At 42.5% G+C, this 16,296-nt stretch overlaps 1 protein-coding gene across 1 annotated transcript in view; it reads right to left on the minus strand.

The window, feature by feature from the left end:
* Positions 1-2,428: 2,428 nt before the first annotated feature.
* The window catches only part of LOC102081174 (mucin-2-like), a 29,176-nt gene continuing 15,308 nt past the window's right edge, over positions 2,429-16,296 (minus strand). The window contains exons 30-51 of the mRNA XM_025904617.1: positions 11,447-15,959; positions 10,661-10,767; positions 9,632-10,174; positions 8,983-9,277; positions 8,025-8,666; positions 7,729-7,903; positions 7,402-7,649; positions 7,115-7,298; positions 6,814-7,024; positions 6,538-6,713; positions 6,348-6,417; positions 6,106-6,206; positions 5,599-5,630; positions 4,869-5,046; positions 4,677-4,781; positions 4,275-4,315; positions 4,056-4,178; positions 3,831-3,929; positions 3,573-3,701; positions 3,435-3,474; positions 2,883-3,006; positions 2,429-2,779 (exon numbers count right to left, since the gene is read on the minus strand). Of these exons, the coding sequence (XP_025760402.1) occupies positions 2,572-2,779; positions 2,883-3,006; positions 3,435-3,474; positions 3,573-3,701; positions 3,831-3,929; positions 4,056-4,178; positions 4,275-4,315; positions 4,677-4,781; positions 4,869-5,046; positions 5,599-5,630; positions 6,106-6,206; positions 6,348-6,417; positions 6,538-6,713; positions 6,814-7,024; positions 7,115-7,298; positions 7,402-7,649; positions 7,729-7,903; positions 8,025-8,666; positions 8,983-9,277; positions 9,632-10,174; positions 10,661-10,767; positions 11,447-15,959 (8,344 nt within the window). The 3' untranslated portion in view covers positions 2,429-2,571. The remainder of the gene's footprint in view (positions 2,780-2,882; positions 3,007-3,434; positions 3,475-3,572; positions 3,702-3,830; positions 3,930-4,055; positions 4,179-4,274; positions 4,316-4,676; positions 4,782-4,868; positions 5,047-5,598; positions 5,631-6,105; positions 6,207-6,347; positions 6,418-6,537; positions 6,714-6,813; positions 7,025-7,114; positions 7,299-7,401; positions 7,650-7,728; positions 7,904-8,024; positions 8,667-8,982; positions 9,278-9,631; positions 10,175-10,660; positions 10,768-11,446; positions 15,960-16,296) is intronic.

Here is a 16,296-nt window from a genome sequence, read left to right on the forward strand (position 1 = left end):
CATGGTTAGTGTGCTTGGATGAGAAACAGGTTACATGAGTATCCAAAGCAGCTAGAGCCTCCAAAAATCCCCAAAACATTTACTTAATTGAGTGCTCCATTTAAACACAGGTTTGTGTGTGTGTGTGTGTGAACACTATTTATTAGCATATTTCAGCACTTAGTTGTGTGTTTATTTTAGTTTTTCACCTAGTTAGTTATACTGCCTTGTGTTTAGTAGCATACTGCATATACTGAGACCCACGTAACTGTTCATCATTTCAAATAGCTGAATGACATTAAAGCTGAGTCTGAAAATTTGCTAACATCACTCTAATTTCCACCCAGAGTACAAAGACATGTGTATGAGATTAACTGGTGATGCTAAACTGACTGTAGTTGTGAGAGTGTGAGTGTGTAGTTGTCTATTTCTGTGTTTTAGACTGGTTATGGACTGGTGTACCCACGGCTTTTACCCAGTTTTGGCTGGGAATGGTTTCCAGCCTGGTTGGACAAGCAGCAAAGAAAAACGGATTGATGGAAGGAAAATGAAATCTTATAGCATCAGACAGTTATTTGTGCCGTGTTCTTGTATACCCAGCAGAGGGGTGTTCATTATTTACAAGTAGCTAAATGCACTGGCCTACTCTGCTGGCTCCTAATATATATGTAAAAAGAAAGGTGTAAAGTCTTTGCAATTGCTTCAGCTTATTCTAAAAAAACAAACAAAAACAAAACAAAACAAAAAGCCCCAAACAACCCTGAAGCTCCCAAACAGACACTAAACATAGGTTGAACTATTCCAGACTTCAGTTTTTCTTAAGTATTCATCATTATTATTTACACAAATTCCTTATGGATTATTAAGGTATTCTGGTTGTTTTAGTAACCTTCTCAAAAGTTATACTAATTTGCATTGCAGAGGTGTGTTGCTATATTTGATTGATTTACAAATTAAAGCACAAATCTTAAAGTGCTTCTTCACTTATTTTTTATGTTTACTACGTACTAAATCATTGTAACTAGTCTACAGTTTATTCACTTATCTGCATGCAGTGAAGCCGTTAAATATAAGAAGCTGAAAATATTGTATCTGGATTCAGATAAAAATTGTATATAAATTTAGAATACTTTCATAATAATAATTTCAAATTGATCTGATTTGATCAATAAAGGACTGAAGTGATAGAATGTTTGTATCCAATATTTTTAAAAATAAATTAAATTCTAAAAATAAATAGGATTCATGTTTCCATCTACATAAGTGGACTGGCTGTGGTAAAATAGCAAGGTAAAGCATGTCTTTGGTTTGTTGTCAAAGCAGAATTCAAAGTAATGGAAACTCTGGCTCTCTCATCATTCTAGCGTCTTTTTTCATCCTGTATAACTGCTTTGAAATAAACACCAACTGTATCACTGAAGCTTAACAATCTGTAACTCAATCACATCTATGTGGCCAGCAATCATCACTCACATCCAAGCAGATAAGAAGCATTATTACTGAATTCTTTTTTGTTTCATTCTTATACTTACTAATACTGTAACAGCTTATTGTTTCACCCCTACCACTTTTCAAATACTCCATGTTTTTAGTGATTTTGTCATGGCCCTGTGCCTCCCCGGCTAGCCCGGTCTGGCTACAAGTGTTTTTGTCTCTTTTGTCCCTTCTCTCTTCCCTCTCGTGCTCTGCACACCACCGGGGCGGAGTTCTCTGTGAGCTCCCGCCCCTGGCTCCCGCACCTGCAAACAATCTCCACTCTGGCTCGGGACTTAAGGAGGTGGCTGGAGGCCCCTCGTCGCTGGATTATTGTGTAACACTTGTTAGTGTCATTACTAATCAAGCTTTCTCTGAGTTTCACTCGTGCCGCTGCTTACCTATTCTCCTTTCCTGTGTCAGACTTCTCGCCAGCCTGAGGATCGCCATTTGGTGAGCTTTAGCCGGAGTACGAGCTAGCCTGAGCGTCCGGGAGAGATTGTACATAGCCCGTGTGTTCCTTCCCTGTGCCTGTGTCCCTGGAGACCCACCTTCCCGTGACCTCCCCCCCCACTTGTATATATTCGCACCTGGTGTCAATTGTTAATAAATTGTGAACCTTTTGAGACGGTCTGCCTTTGAGTCTCTCCTGAGCCTGACAGATTTTAATGAAAGTGTGTTCATATTATGTATCTATATCTACAGTCCAGAAGCACATCTCCACTCTTTCCTATTTGTACTTATTACTGCTTCACCAAGAACAGTCAAAATGCAGATTCTCCTGGTCTTTTTATTTTGAAATTTCACATTGCCAACTTTATTCTGTTTTTTTTTTTTTAAACCCAGCTGGCTATACTTTAATGTTATTGCAGAGAACAAGAAAGTACATTTAGGGTTTTTGTGATGTAAACACAAAATAAAAGTTTAGATTTTGTTTTAGTAGAAAAAAAGAAGATGGAAGAGATGAGACATGAACTGAGGTGCAATTTTTTTTATTTTGATCAGCAGATCAATACTCAAACTACAATAGCAATTACTTTGTAAGATATATAATGATTTTTAAGAAAATATGGGAAGAAACAATTGTATGCCACATCTGTGAAGAGATGGACTGTTTCATCACAGCAGTGTGAAGCTTCTCTTCCTGCGAACATGATGTCCAGCTCTGGTGCAGTCCGTCTTGGTACACCCACACTGCTCCACATACATGTATGTGTAGGGGACCGTGTCTCCATTCAGGCAGATCAGGTCAGCAGTGCGATTGCTGAAGTTTATCTCCTTACAGCATGAGCAGGAATGTTCCATAGCTGCTGCTGCTTCAGAGTACCTAAAGACAGCGGGGGACAGGATTATTAATATACTCAAAGTGTAAAGTAACACTTTTTGTAACTTTCCAGGGAAATATGAGATAATAGTAACGGTATCCTTACATGGTGTAAGTGTTGCAGGATCCTTCACAATATGGCATCTCTACCTCCTTGGCAGACTGACAACCGTTGAATGTAATATGGGTTTTCATGGACATTAACTTGCATCCCTTCTCCTTCTCCACACCTTTTACAAAAAAAAATTGAGTTAGTTTCTTTTATTTCTATTTAATGTAAATCCATCCATCCATACTGTTCCGCTTATCCAGATGTCATAGGCTGAAAGGCAGGTACATCCTGGACAGGTCGACACTCTGTCATAGGGCTAACACCAACAGACAGCCGTTCACAGTTAAATTCACACCTATGGGGAATTTAGAATCAACAGTTAACCTAACTCCACTAACTCCATGTCTTTGGACTATTGGAGGAAGATGGAGTACTCGGAGAGAACACATGCAGACATTAGGGGAACATGCAAACTCCACACAGAAAGACCCCGGATAGATGGTGGATTCAAAACAAGTCCCTTCCTGCTGTGAGGCAACAATTTTATCCACCACACCACTGTGCTACCCCTGATTAAAATATTATATATCAAAATGTTATACTCACAAATTTTGCAACAGCCATTTGCTGCAGTTTGAATTGTTTCCTAACGAGGAAAATATACAACATTAACAAAATTTGTTTCATTTCATTTCAGACAGATACAGTCAATCAGTGAAGATTAATTTTTAAAAGCATACTTACAGGTTGGCAGTTGCTCTCTTGGAAGGGTGGGCAGACAGTCTGTGAATGGCTTGCTGTTAAAGTCTCACCATTCTTGACACAGGTGTAATGTTCACACTTATTCCCCGGTGGTGACCAGGTTTCTCCTTGCTAGAAAGCAGTGAGATAGATGTATACAAAAATCCACACAAACTTAGTAGTATTTATTTAATACATAAATCAACACATATTGCTTGTTTGGTTTAGATGAATTAACACATGAAGTTCTAAACAGCTTACAGTCAAAAGTTGTTTGGTTCCATTAATGTTGACAACACAGTGTGTCTGTACACACTTCCCGCAGCATTCATCTGAATCAGTTTCCACATATTCATATCCCTGTGAGACACCGAGAGAGATGGCACGTTTAGCTTGTGAAGCCCAATCTAGCAAGTGACACACTAAAGCCACCAAAGGAAAAAAACTGGGATGTATGGTGGAATTCACTGCTTTATTGTTTCATACCAGTTCGCAGCTTTCTTTACATTGTTGAAACACACAAATTATTTTTAATAGACCAGATTTTGGGTCCATCTCATTGGCACAGGTACAATCCTGACATGCAATCACAGGAACTGAAGATCCAGGCTGGTAAATAAAGATAAAAAAAGCCATACATAATTATGTGCATCCTTAAAGATAAAAAAAGGTGAGAAAATAACATATTTTCTGCTTCTTATTTACCTGGTATTCAGTTTCTCTGTGAACACAAACTCTTTTAGGTTCTAGGAAAGAGACAGACGAAGACGAGGTGAATTGCATGAAAGTGTTACACACACACACACACACACACACACACATATATATATATATATATATATATATATATATATATATATATATATCAATTCCCCCCTCGCCCCTGCGGGCGGTCAATCCTTCAAGCTCGGGTCCTCTACCAGAGGCCTGGGAGCTTGAGGGTCCTGTGCAGTATCTTAGCTGTTCCTAGGACTGCGCTCATCTGGACAGAGATCTCCAATGCTGTTCCTAGGATCTGCTTGAGCGACTTGCCTAGCTTGGCAGTCACTACACCTAGTGCTCCAATACCATCAGGACAGATAAATAGATAGATGTTCATGAACTTACCACATGTATGTTCTGGACAGCATTTTCCCACAGGGACACTGACAACTGGCTTATATCCAATTGGACAGTTCATATTGGTGACTGGGCAGGTGTTAGCTTGACATTCTGCAGAGATTATGTCACCGTGAGAAATTACCACAATCAAATAACAATCTGGAAAAATGAAATGTACTTTGAAACTACATTTCTTACGGCAAACATAAATAGAACAGCAGGGGTCTGATGGACTGGTCTGGTTGACAAGGACAAACCCAGGAGTAGAGCAGTCTGTAGTGGCTGGTGGTGGGCACACCTTAGGCTTGCAAGTCACAGTCTTGGTGGATTCTTCACAGATGCAGTCCTGGCATTTGTACTCAAATCTTTCATTGAACTGAAAGAATAAATCACAACAATGAATTATTTGTCTCTTGTAAGTAAACAATAGAGATTTAAAGTTTATCACCCCATTAGAGCACTTTGCTCTGGCACTGCAGGCTTACTTGTGGTTCCTAGAGTATTCAATAGTACAATGGGATGGATACCCTTTAGCTTTCAGGCCCCTCTTCTGTGGAACCAGCTTCCAGTCACCTTTCTCACTCACTATGTATTGACAGAGCTTTCTGCATTGAATCATACTTGTTATTAATCTCTTGCTCTCTTCTGCAGCATGTCTTGTCCTGTCTTCCTTCTCTCAACCCCAACCAGTTGCAAAAGTTGGCCGCCCCTCCCTGGGGGTTTCTTCTTGTTAAAAAGGAGTTTTTCCTTCCCACTGTTGCCAAATTGCTTGCTCATTGGGGGTCATATGATTGTTGGGTTTTTCTCTGTATGCATTATTGTAGGGTCTATATATATAGCACCTTGAGGTGGCTGTTGTTATGATTTGGCACTGTATAAATAAATTTGAGTTGAATTGAATTAAAGTTTAAAATAAAAACATGCTCACCTCACGAGGAATGCCCTCAGGATCAAGACATCCTGTTAGAAAATTAAAAAATAGAAAACAAAAAACTCAACAAATCTATATCATGTAGTTAAGTCAGTAGTAGTTTGTCTTGATGCATGGTCACTCATCAAATTTGATTCTGTTCATCTGGATGTAGCCTTTTTAATGGGAGAAACGTTTCGTCACTTTGATCAATAGTCTTTGATCAATGGGCTTTCATCAGTGCTTGTTGATCAATGGTCATGACATATTGCATATTAATGATCAAGGAACTGACCACACAGCCCGTTGTTCATTTAGTTGGCTGTGAGGCCAGTCATTGTGCAAATGTACTGTTTATAAGGTTTGGGAAACCTGCAGTCAGGCAAGACTGAAGAAGTCACTTCGATGACGAAATGTTTCTCCCACTGAAAACGCTACATCTAGATGGACAGAATCAACTTTTGGGGGTCAGTAGTAGTAAATTAAATATTAAATATATTAAAAATATAAAAAAAAAATACTCACCACATTTTTCAACACATATTCTAGACTCCTGGTTAAAAAGTTTCATTCCATCAGGACAAAAGCAGCCCTCAGTAGTGTAGTTCATAGTTGGTTCACTGGGACTATAAAACAAGTTACATTGAAACAATTCAGGTAAGTTAATACACAGTCTCCCTTTCACTTGTTGCCACTATAAACATATTTATTGCCACATTCTGTTATGGTCATAGGACCTGCTTTTGCATAGTTTTGCAAAAACGTACTTGTCTTCACAGGTTGGCTGTTCTACAGGACCACAAGGCTTGTAAACTTTGCCTGATGGGCATTCACCAGCTGATGATGAAGAAAAGAACTTCATTGTTTTGTGTTTTGGCTTTAACATACATGCTGACAAATTGTCACTTGGATTCCAAACAATCCAAAACATTGACAAAATGATGAGGGGTTGCTTACCACACAGTTTGGTGTGGTTCCTCCAGTAAATGCAAACTCCAGCCTGAGCACAGGCTGCAGCATAAGTCTGTAAACTTGTGCACTCCACTGTTGGGTTGGAAACATGACAGCTATCAAATACACAACCTCTGTAGAAATTTTCTGGAGAGACAAACGGATGGCACTCTGCAAAGAGACTGTTTAAAAAAAGAAACAAAAAAATATATATTCAGTTTTGAATTGTGAACTGTTAATGGTACAGGAATAAAGTGTTGGGATAGATCAGATAATGTTTACCTGCTTTTAAGCAGGTCACACATGGAGTCTGGTTTGCATGGAGCTAAGGTCGGTGGTGGTTCAGGTGCACTGGTAGGTAATGCTGGTGGTGTTGAGCAGTTAGGTTTGTAAGGGTCTTCAACAGGCCAATAGTCAGCCATTACTGCACAGCTTTCCACCAGCTTACCTCCAGGCAACATGCAGTCATCAGCCTGGTTATTGTTGCATGTTCCTGACAGTAGTAATAAAAAAAAAAATATTATTGCAGTGTAACCTCAAACTAAGGGTTGAAAAATATGACCACTTTAGGTAATGTTCTTACCACAATGGCCCTGTGTGTTTTTGCCAAAGTACTGGAATGGAAGGGTTACGCTGAAGCCAGTTATTCCAAATGTAATAACTACTTTTAGTCGAGGAATCTCTAAAATCAGGTTCAGACCTGAATTCACAATCTTAACACCTTGTTGAGAATAAGGTAGGTTTAAACTTTCTCCATTTTTCAGTGCCTACAAAAGAATAATTGCACCATATGTAAAAATATACTATAAAAATAATCCATCTTCTCTTATTTTGAAGAAAAATACAATAAAATAATATATCCAACTTCACCTCCAATTGTGCAGCTCCAATAAGATTATGATTAATGAGTGTAATGACTTGTGATACATATGCCACTGTTATTGATCGTGGACAAGAAACGTCTTCAGTTGGATCACAAAAGATATTGTCAATATAAATCTCCAAGTTATGTATTGGTAAAATCTCTTTCATCAAAACATAAGTGCAGTTTCCTTGATAACTGTAGAAAAGTCCATCAAATGTGATGTAATGCGGATCTCCCCACCCTTCACATACACCTAAAAGAGAGAAAAAATATTTAAGGTAGGAAAAAATAACATGAATGGAATAAATCTTTTTAACTACAGAATAACTTACAGTCACAAGTATAATATTGACAGCAGTAGTACTCATCATACACAAGGACTGGTTCCTTTCCATTGGTGCAAGTTATGTTTTGCAGAGGGGGACATTCATATGGAATAATTTCTATTGTGTTGTTCTCTATGCATCTGGCCATGGTGCAGTTGCAAAAATAGAAGGTCTCATTTTGCTTCAAGAAAACAGCACAAAAAGCAAGAATGAAGTTAGTTACTAAATAAGTCAAAATACATATGTCTCTTTAAATACAAAGTTATTGAAAACATTTTTATGTGATAAATAAAGGGTCTTACTGAAACACCCCAGTCAGGGCAGTCCACTTTCTTTGTTGTTGTTGGTGTTGCTACTGTCGAAGAAGTCAGGGTTGGGGTTGCAGTTGGCACTGTTATTGTAGTTGGAGATGTGGTGGTAGTTGTGGTTGGATATGTGGTGGTAGTTGGAGTTGGGGATGTGGTGGTAGTTGGCTCTGTAGTAGTAGTTGGGGATGTGGTGGTAGTTGGAGTTGGGGATGTGGTGGTAGTTGGCTCAGTAGTAGTAGATGGAGATGTGGTGGTAGATGTGGTTGGATATGTGGTGGTAGTTGGAGTCGTACTGGTAGTTGTAGTTGGGGATGTGGTAGTAGTTGGCCCTGTAGTAGTAGTTGGAGATGTGGTGGTAGTTGTGGTTGGATATGTGGTGGTAGTTGGAGATGTGGTGGTAGGTGGCTCTGTAGTAGTAGTTGGAGATGTGGTGGTAGATGTGGTTGGATATGTGGTGGTAGGTGGAGTCGTGGTGGTAGTTGTAGTTGTAGTTGGGGATGTGTTGGTAGTTGGAGTTGTGGTGGTAGTTGTAGTTGTAGTTGGGGATGTGCTGGTAGTTGGAGTCGTGGTAGTAGTTGGGGATGTGGTGGTAGTTGGCTCTGTAGTAGTAGTTGGAGATGTGGTGGTAGTTGTAGTTGGGGATGTGGTGGTAGTTGGCTCTGTAGTAGTAGTTGGATATGTGGTGGTAGTTGGCTCTGTAGTAGTAGTTGAATATGTGGTGGTAGTTGGCTCTGTAGTAGTAGTTGGAGATGTGGTGGTAGTTGTGGTTGGATATGTGGTGGTAGTTGGAGTCGTAGTGGTAGTTGTAGTTGGGATGTGGTGGTAGTTGGCCCTGTTGTAGTAGTTGGAGATGTGGTGGTAGTTGTGGTTGGATATGTGGTGGTAGTTGGAGTGGTAGTGGTAGTTGTAGTTGGGGATGTGGTGGTAGTTGGCCTGTAGTAGTAGTTGAAGATGTGGTGGTAGTTGTGGTTGGAGACGTGGTGGTAGTTGTAGTTGGAGATGTTGTGGTAGTTGTGGTTGGAGATGTGGTGGTAGTTAGCTCTGTAGTAGTAGTTGGAGATGTGGTGGTAGAAGTAGTTGGAGTCGTAGAGGTAGTTGTAGTTGGGGATGTGGTGGTAGTTGGCTCTGTAGTAGTAGTTGGAGAAGTAGTGGTAGATGTGGTTGGATATGTGGTGGTAGTTGGAGTCGTGGTGGTAGTTGTAGTTGGGGATGTGCTGGTAGTTGAAGTCGTGGTAGTAGTTGGGGATGTGGTGGTAGTTGGCTTTGTAGTAGTAGTTGGAGATGTGGTGGTAGTTGTGGTTGGAGTCGTAGTGGTAGTTGTAGTTGGGGATGTGGTGGTAGTTGGCCCTGTTGTAGTAGTTGGAGATGTGGTGGTAGTTGTAGTTGGGGATGTGGTGGTAGTTGGCCCTGTAGTAGTAGTTGGAGATGTGGTGGTAGTTGTGGTTGAAAATGTGGTGGTAGTTGGAGATGTGGTGGTAGTTGGTTCTGTAGTAGTAGTTGGAGAAGTGGTGGTAGATGTGGTTGGATATGTGGTGGTAGTTGGAGTCGTAGTTGTAGTTGGGGATGTGGTGGTAGTTGGCTTTGTAGTAGTAGTTGGAGATGTGGTGGTAGTTGTGGTTGGAGTCGTAGTGGTAGTTGTAGTTGGGGATGTGGTGGTAGTTGGCCCTGTTGTAGTAGTTGGAGATGTGGTGGTAGTTGTGGTTGGATATGTGGTGGTAGTTGGAGTCGTAGTGGTAGTTGTAGTTGGGGATGTGGTGGTAGTTGGCCCTGTAGTAGTAGTTGGAGATGTGGTGCTAGTTGTGGTTGAATATGTGGTGGTAGTTGGAGATGTGGTGGTAGTTGGTTCTGTAGTAGTAGTTGGAGAAGTGGTGGTAGATGTGGTTGGATATGTGGTGGTAGTTGGAGTCATAGTGGAAGTTGTAGTTGTAGTTGGGGATGTGCTGGTAGTTGGAGTCGTGGTAGTAGTTGGGGATGTGGTGGTAGTTGGCTCTGTAGTAGTAGTTGGAGATTTGGTGGTAGTTGTGGTTGGAGATGTGGTGGTAGTTGTAGTTGGGGATGTGGTGGTAGTTGTGGTTGGAGATGTTGCGGTAGTTGTGGTTGGAGATGTGGTGGTAGTTGGCTCTATAGTAGTAGTTGGAGATGTGGTGGTAGTTGTGGTTGGATATGTGGTGGTAGTTGGAGTCGTAGTGGTAGTTGTAGTTGGGGATGTGGTGGTAGTTGGCCCTGTTGTAGTAGTTGGAGATGTGGTGGTAGTTGTGGTTGGATATGTGGTGGTAGTTGGAGTGGTAGTGGTAGTTGTAGTTGGGGATGTGGTGGTAGTTGGCCCTGTAATAGTAGTTGAAGATGTGGTGGTAGTTGTGGTTGAATATGTGGTGGTAGTTGGAGATGTGGTGGTAGTTGGCTCTGTAGTAGTAGTTGGAGAAGTAGTGGTAGAAGTAGTTGGAGTCGTAGAGGTAGTTGTAGTTGGGGATGTGGTGGTAGTTGGCTCAATAGTAGTAGTTGGCTCTTTAGTAGTAGTTGGAGATGTCGTGGTAGTTGTGGTTGGATATGTGGTGGTAGTTGGAGTGGTAGTGGTAGTTGTAGTTGGGGATGTGGTGGTAGTTGGCTCTGTAGTAGTAGTTGGAGATGTGGTGGTAGAAGTAGTTGGAGTCGTAGAGGTAGTTGTAGTTTGGGATGTGGTGGTAGTTGGCTCTATAGTAGTAGTTGGCTCTGTAGTAGTAGTTGGAGATGTGGTGGTAGGTGGCTCTGTAGAAGTTGTTGGAGATGTGGTGGTAGTTGTGGTAGGATATGTGGTGGTAGTTGAGTCATAGTGGTAGTTGTAGTTGTAGTTGGGGATGTGGTGGTAGTTGGCTCTGTAGAAGTTGTTGGAGATGTGGTGGTAGTTGTGGTTGGATATGTGGTGGTAGTTGGAGTCGTAGTGGTAGTTGTAGTTGGGGATGTGGTCGTAGTTGGCTCTGTAGTAGGAGTTGGAGATGTGGTGTTAGTTGTGGTTGGAGACGTGGTGGTAGTTGTAGTTGGAGATGTTGTGGTAGTTGTGGTTGGAGATGTGGTGGTAGTTGGCTCTGTAGTAGTAGTTGGAGATGTGGTGGTAGAAGTAGTTGGAGTCGTAGAGGTAGTTGTAGTTGGGGATGTGGTGGTAGTTGGCTCTATAGTAGTAGTTGGCTCTGTAGTAGTAGTTGGAGATGTCGTGGTAGTTGTGGTTGGATATGTGGTGGTAGTTGGAGTCGTAGTGGTAGTTGTAGTTGGGATGTGGTGGTAGTTGGCTCTGTAGTAGTAGTTGGAGATGTGGTGGTAGTTGTGGTTGGAGATGTGGTGGTAGTTGGCTCTGTAGAAGTTGTTGGAGATGTGGTGGTAGTTGTGGTAGGATATGTGGTGGTAGTTGGAGTCATAGTGGTAGTTGTAGTTGTAGTTGGGGATGTGGTGGTAGTTGGCTCTGTAGAAGTTGTTGGAGATGTGGTGGTAGTTGTGGTAGGATATGTGGTGGTAGTTGGAGTCATAGTGGTAGTTGTAGTTGGAGATGTGGTGGTAGTTGAAGTCGTGGTAGTAGTTGGCTCAGTAGTAGTAGTTGGAGTCGTGGTGGTAGTTGGAGTTGTAGTGGTAGTTGTAGTTGGAGATGTGGTGGTAGTTGGCTCTGTAGTAGTAGTTGGAGATATGGTGGTAGAAGTAGTTGGAGTCGTAATGGTAGTTGTAGTTGTAGTTGGGGATGTGGTGGTAGTTGGAGTCATGGTAGTAGTTGGGGATGTGGTGGTAGTTGGCTCCGTAGTAGTAGTTGGAGATGTGATGGTAGTTGTGGTTGGATATGTGGTGGTAGTTGGAGATGTGGTGGTAGTTGGCTCTGGAGTAGTAGATGGAGATGTGGTGGTAGTTGTAGTTGTCGATGGGGTGGTAGAAGTAGTTGGAGTCGTAGTGGTAGTTGTAGTTGGGGATGTGGTGGTAGTTGGCCCTGTCGTAGTAGTTGGAGATGTGGTGGTAGTTGTAGTAGTTGGAGATGTGGTGGTAGTTGGCTCTGTAGTAGTAGTTGGAGATGTGGTGGTAGTTGTGGTTGGAGATGTGGTGGTAGTTGGCTCTGTAGTAGTAGTTGGAGATGTGGTGGTAGATGTAGTTGGAGTCGTAGTGGTAGTTGGAGATGTAGTGGTAGTTGTAGTAGGAGACTTGGTTGTGGTTGAACATATCACATCACAACATTTTAATTTGATCTTGTAGTCAAAACACTTTTTTGGTGGTCTGATCTGGTCCTCTACTTTACATATTAAACCAATGTCCTTTTGACAAGTAACAACTTGGCCAGTTTCAGCCACAAAGTCATTAAATGTTTTGTCAGGATAATTTACTGCTCTACAGTCAATACCTTCAATATTGTTACATATTTGAAGACCAGTATCTGTGATGTTTTTGTATGTTTCCCAGTCACTTTTATCCGTAGGATCATGCACATCATACCAGTCTGACCACTCACATTTGAATTCTGGAATGCAAGTAGATGGCGACATTGTGGTTGTACTTCTGGTAGTTGGAGTGGTGGTGGTGGTGGTAGTTGGAGTCGTGGTGGTACTTGTAGTTGGAGTCACGGTAGTAGTTGTAGTTGGAGATGTGGTGCTAGTGGTAGTTGGGGTCGTTGCAGTAGTTGGAGATGTGGTGGTAGTTGGAGTCGTGGTAGTAGTTGGCTCAGTAGTAGTAGTTGGATATGTGGTGGTAGTTGGAGTCGCAGTGGTAGTTGTAGTTGGAGATGTGGTGGTAGTTGGAGTCGTGGTAGTAGTTGAGGATGTGGTGGCAGTTGTGGTTGGATATGTGGTGGTAGTTGGAGATGTGGTGGTAGTTGGCTCTGTAGTAGTAGTTGTAAATGTAGTGGTAGAAGTAGTTGGAGTCGTAGTGGTAGTTGTAGTTGTAGTTGGGGATGTGGTGGTAGTTGGAGTCGTGGTAGTAGTTGTAGTTGGGGATGTGATGGTAGTTGGCTCTGTAGTAGTAGTTGGAGATGTGGTGGTAGTTGTGGTTGGATATGTGGTGGTAGTTGGCTCAGTAGTAGTAGTTGGATATGTGGTGGTAGTTGGAGTCGTAGTGGTAGTTGTAGTTGTAGTTGGAGATGTGGTGGTAGTTGGAGTCGTGGTAGTAGTTGGCTCAGTAGTAGTAGTTGGATATGTGGTGGTAGTTGGAGATGTGGTGGTAGTTGGCTCTGTAGTAGTAGTTGTAAATGTAGTGGTAGAAGTAGTTGGAGTTGTAGTTGTAGTTGTAGTTGGGGATTTGGTGGCAGTTGGCCCTGTAATAGTAGTTGGAGATGTGGTGGTAGTTGTGGTTGGAGATGTGGTCGTAGTTGGCTCTGTAGTAGTAGTTGGAGATGTGGTGTTAGTTGTCGTTGGAGACGTGGTGGTAGTTGTAGTTGGAGATGTTGTGGTAGTTGTGGTTGGAGATGTGGTGGTAGTTAGCTCTGTAGTAGTAGTTGGAGATGTGGTGGTAGAAGTAGTTGGAGTCGTAGAGGTAGTTGTAGTTGGGGATGTGGTGGTGGTTGGCTCTATAGTAGTAGTTGGCTCTGTAGTAGTAGTTGGAGATGTCGTGGTAGTTGTGGTTGGATATGTGGTGGTAGTTGGAGTTGTAGTGGTAGTTGTAGTTGGGGATGTGGTCGTAGTTAGCTCTGTAGTAGTAGTTGGAGATGTGGTGTTATTTGTGGTTGGAGACGTGGTGGTAGTTGTAGTTGGAGTCGTAGAGGTAGTTGTAGTTGGGGATGTGGTGGTAGTTGGCTCTGTAGAAGTTGTTGGAGATGTGGTGGTAGTTGTGGTAGGATATGTGGTGGTAGTTGGAGTCATAGTGGTAGTTGTAGTTGGAGATGTGGTGGTAGTTGGAGTCGTGGTAGTAGTTGGCTCAGTAGTAGTAGTTGGAGTTGTGGTGGTAGTTGGAGTCGTAGTGGTAGTTGTAGTTGGAGATGTGGTGGTAGTTGGAGTCGTGGTAGTAGTTGGGGATGTGGTGGCAGTTGTGGTTGGAGATGTGGTGGTAGTTGGCTCTGTAGTAGTAGTTGGAGATATGGTGGTAGAAGTAGTTGGAGTCGTAATGGTAGTTGTAGTTGGGGTCGTTGCAGTAGTTGGAGATGTGGTGGTAGTTGGAGTCCTGGTAGTAGTTGGCTCAGTAGTAGTAGTTGGATATGTGGTGGTAGTTGGAGTCGCAGTGGTAGTTGTAGTTGGAGATGTGGTGGTAGTTGGAGTCGTGGTAGTAGTTGAGGATGTGGTGGCAGTTGTGGTTGGATATGTGGTGGTAGTTGGAGATGTGGTGGTAGTTGGCTCTGTAGTAGTAGTTGTAAAAGTAGTGGTAGAAGTAGTTGGAGTCGTAGTGGTAGTTGTAGTTGTAGTTGGGGATGTGGTGGTAGTTGGAGTCGTGGTAGTAGTTGTAGTTTGGGATGTGATGGTAGTTGGCTCTGTAGTAGTAGTTGGAGATGTGGTGGTAGTTGGAGTCGTGGTAGTAGTTGGGGATGTGGTGGTAGTTGGCTCCGTAGTAGTAGTTGGAGATGTGATGGTAGTTGTGGTTGGATATGTGGTGGTAGTTGGAGATGTGGTGGTAGTTGGCTCTGGAGTAGTAGATGGAGATGTGGTGGTAGTTGTAGTTGTAGATGGGGTGGTAGAAGTAGTTGGAGTCGTAGTGGTAGTTGTAGTTGGGGATGTGGTGGTAGTTGGCCCTGTCGTAGTAGTTGGAGATGTGGTGGTAGTTGTAGTAGTTGGAGATGTGGTGGTAGTTGGCTCTGTAGTAGTAGTTGGAGATGTGGTGGTAGTTGTGGTTGGAGATGTGGTGGTAGTTGGCTCTGTAGTAGTAGTTGGAGATGTGGTGGTAGATGTAGTTGGAGTCGTAGTGGTAGTTGGAGATGTAGTGGTAGTTGTAGTAGGAGACGTGGTTGTGGTTAAACATATCACATCACAACATTTTAATTTGATCTTGTAGTCAAAACACTTCTTTGGTGGTCTGATCTGGTCCTCTACTTTACATATTAAACCAATGTCCTTTTGACAAGTAACAACTTGGCCAGTTTCAGCCACAAAGTCATTAAATGTTTTGTCAGGATAATTTACTGCTCTACAGTCAATACCTTCAATATTGTTACATATTTGAAGACCAGTATCTGTGATGTTTTTGTATGTTTCCCAGTCACTTTTATCCGTAGGATCATGCACATCATACCAGTCTGACCACTCACATTTGAATTCTGGAATGCAAGTAGATGGCGACATTGTGGTTGTACTTCTGGTAGTTGGAGTGGTGGTGGTGGTGGTAGTTGGAGTCGTGGTGGTACTTGTAGTTGGAGTCACGGTAGTAGTTGTAGTTGGAGATGTGGTGCTAGTGGTAGTTGGGGTCGTTGCAGTAGTTGGAGATGTGGTGGTAGTTGGAGTCGTGGTAGTAGTTGGCTCAGTAGTAGTAGTTGGATATGTGGTGGTAGTTGGAGTCGTAGTGGTAGTTGTAGTTGGAGATGTGGTGGTAGTTGGAGTCGTGGTAGTAGTTGAGGATGTGGTAGCAGTTGTGGTTGGATATGTGGTGCTAGTTGGAGATGTGGTGGTAGTTGGCTCTGTAGTAGTAGTTGTAGATGGGGTGGTAGAAGTAGTTGGAGTCGTAGTGGTAGTTGTAGTTGTAGTTGGGGATGTGGTGGTAGTTGTAGTTGGGGATGTGATGGTAGTTGGCTCTGTAGTAGTAGTTGGAGATGTGAGTGTAGTTGTGGTTGGATATGTGGTGGTAGTTGGCTCAGTAGTAGTAGTTGGATATGTGGTGGTAGTTGGAGTCGTAGTGGTAGTTGTAGTTGGAGATGTGGTGGTAGTTGGAGTCGTGGTAGTAGTTGGCTCAGTAGTAGTAGTTGGATATGTGGTGGTAGTTGGAGATGTGGTGGTAGTTGGCTCTGTAGTAGTAGTTGTAAATGTAGTGGTAGAAGTAGTTGGAGTCGTAGTGGTAGTTGTAGTTGGGGATTTGGTGGTAGTTGGCCCTGTAATAGTAGTTGGAGATGTGGTGGTAGTTGGCTCTGTAGTAGTAGTTGGAGATGTGGTTGTAGTTGTGGTTGGATATGTGGTGGTAGTTGGAGTCGTAGTGGAAGTTGGGGATGTGGTGGTAGTTGGCTCTGTAGTAGTAGTTGTAAATGTAGTGGTAGAAGTTGTTGGAGTCATAGTGGTAGTTGTAGTTGGGGATGTGGTGGTAGTTGGCCCTGTAATAGTAGTTGGAGATGTGGTGGTAGATGTGGTTGGAGATGTGGTGGTAGTTGGCTCTGTAGCAGTAGTTGGAGATGTGGTGGTAGTTGGAGTCATAGTGG

This window comes from Oreochromis niloticus, unplaced genomic scaffold (assembly GCF_001858045.2).
Source record: "Oreochromis niloticus isolate F11D_XX unplaced genomic scaffold, O_niloticus_UMD_NMBU tig00002753_pilon, whole genome shotgun sequence".
NCBI classification, from domain to species: domain Eukaryota; kingdom Metazoa; phylum Chordata; class Actinopteri; order Cichliformes; family Cichlidae; genus Oreochromis; species Oreochromis niloticus.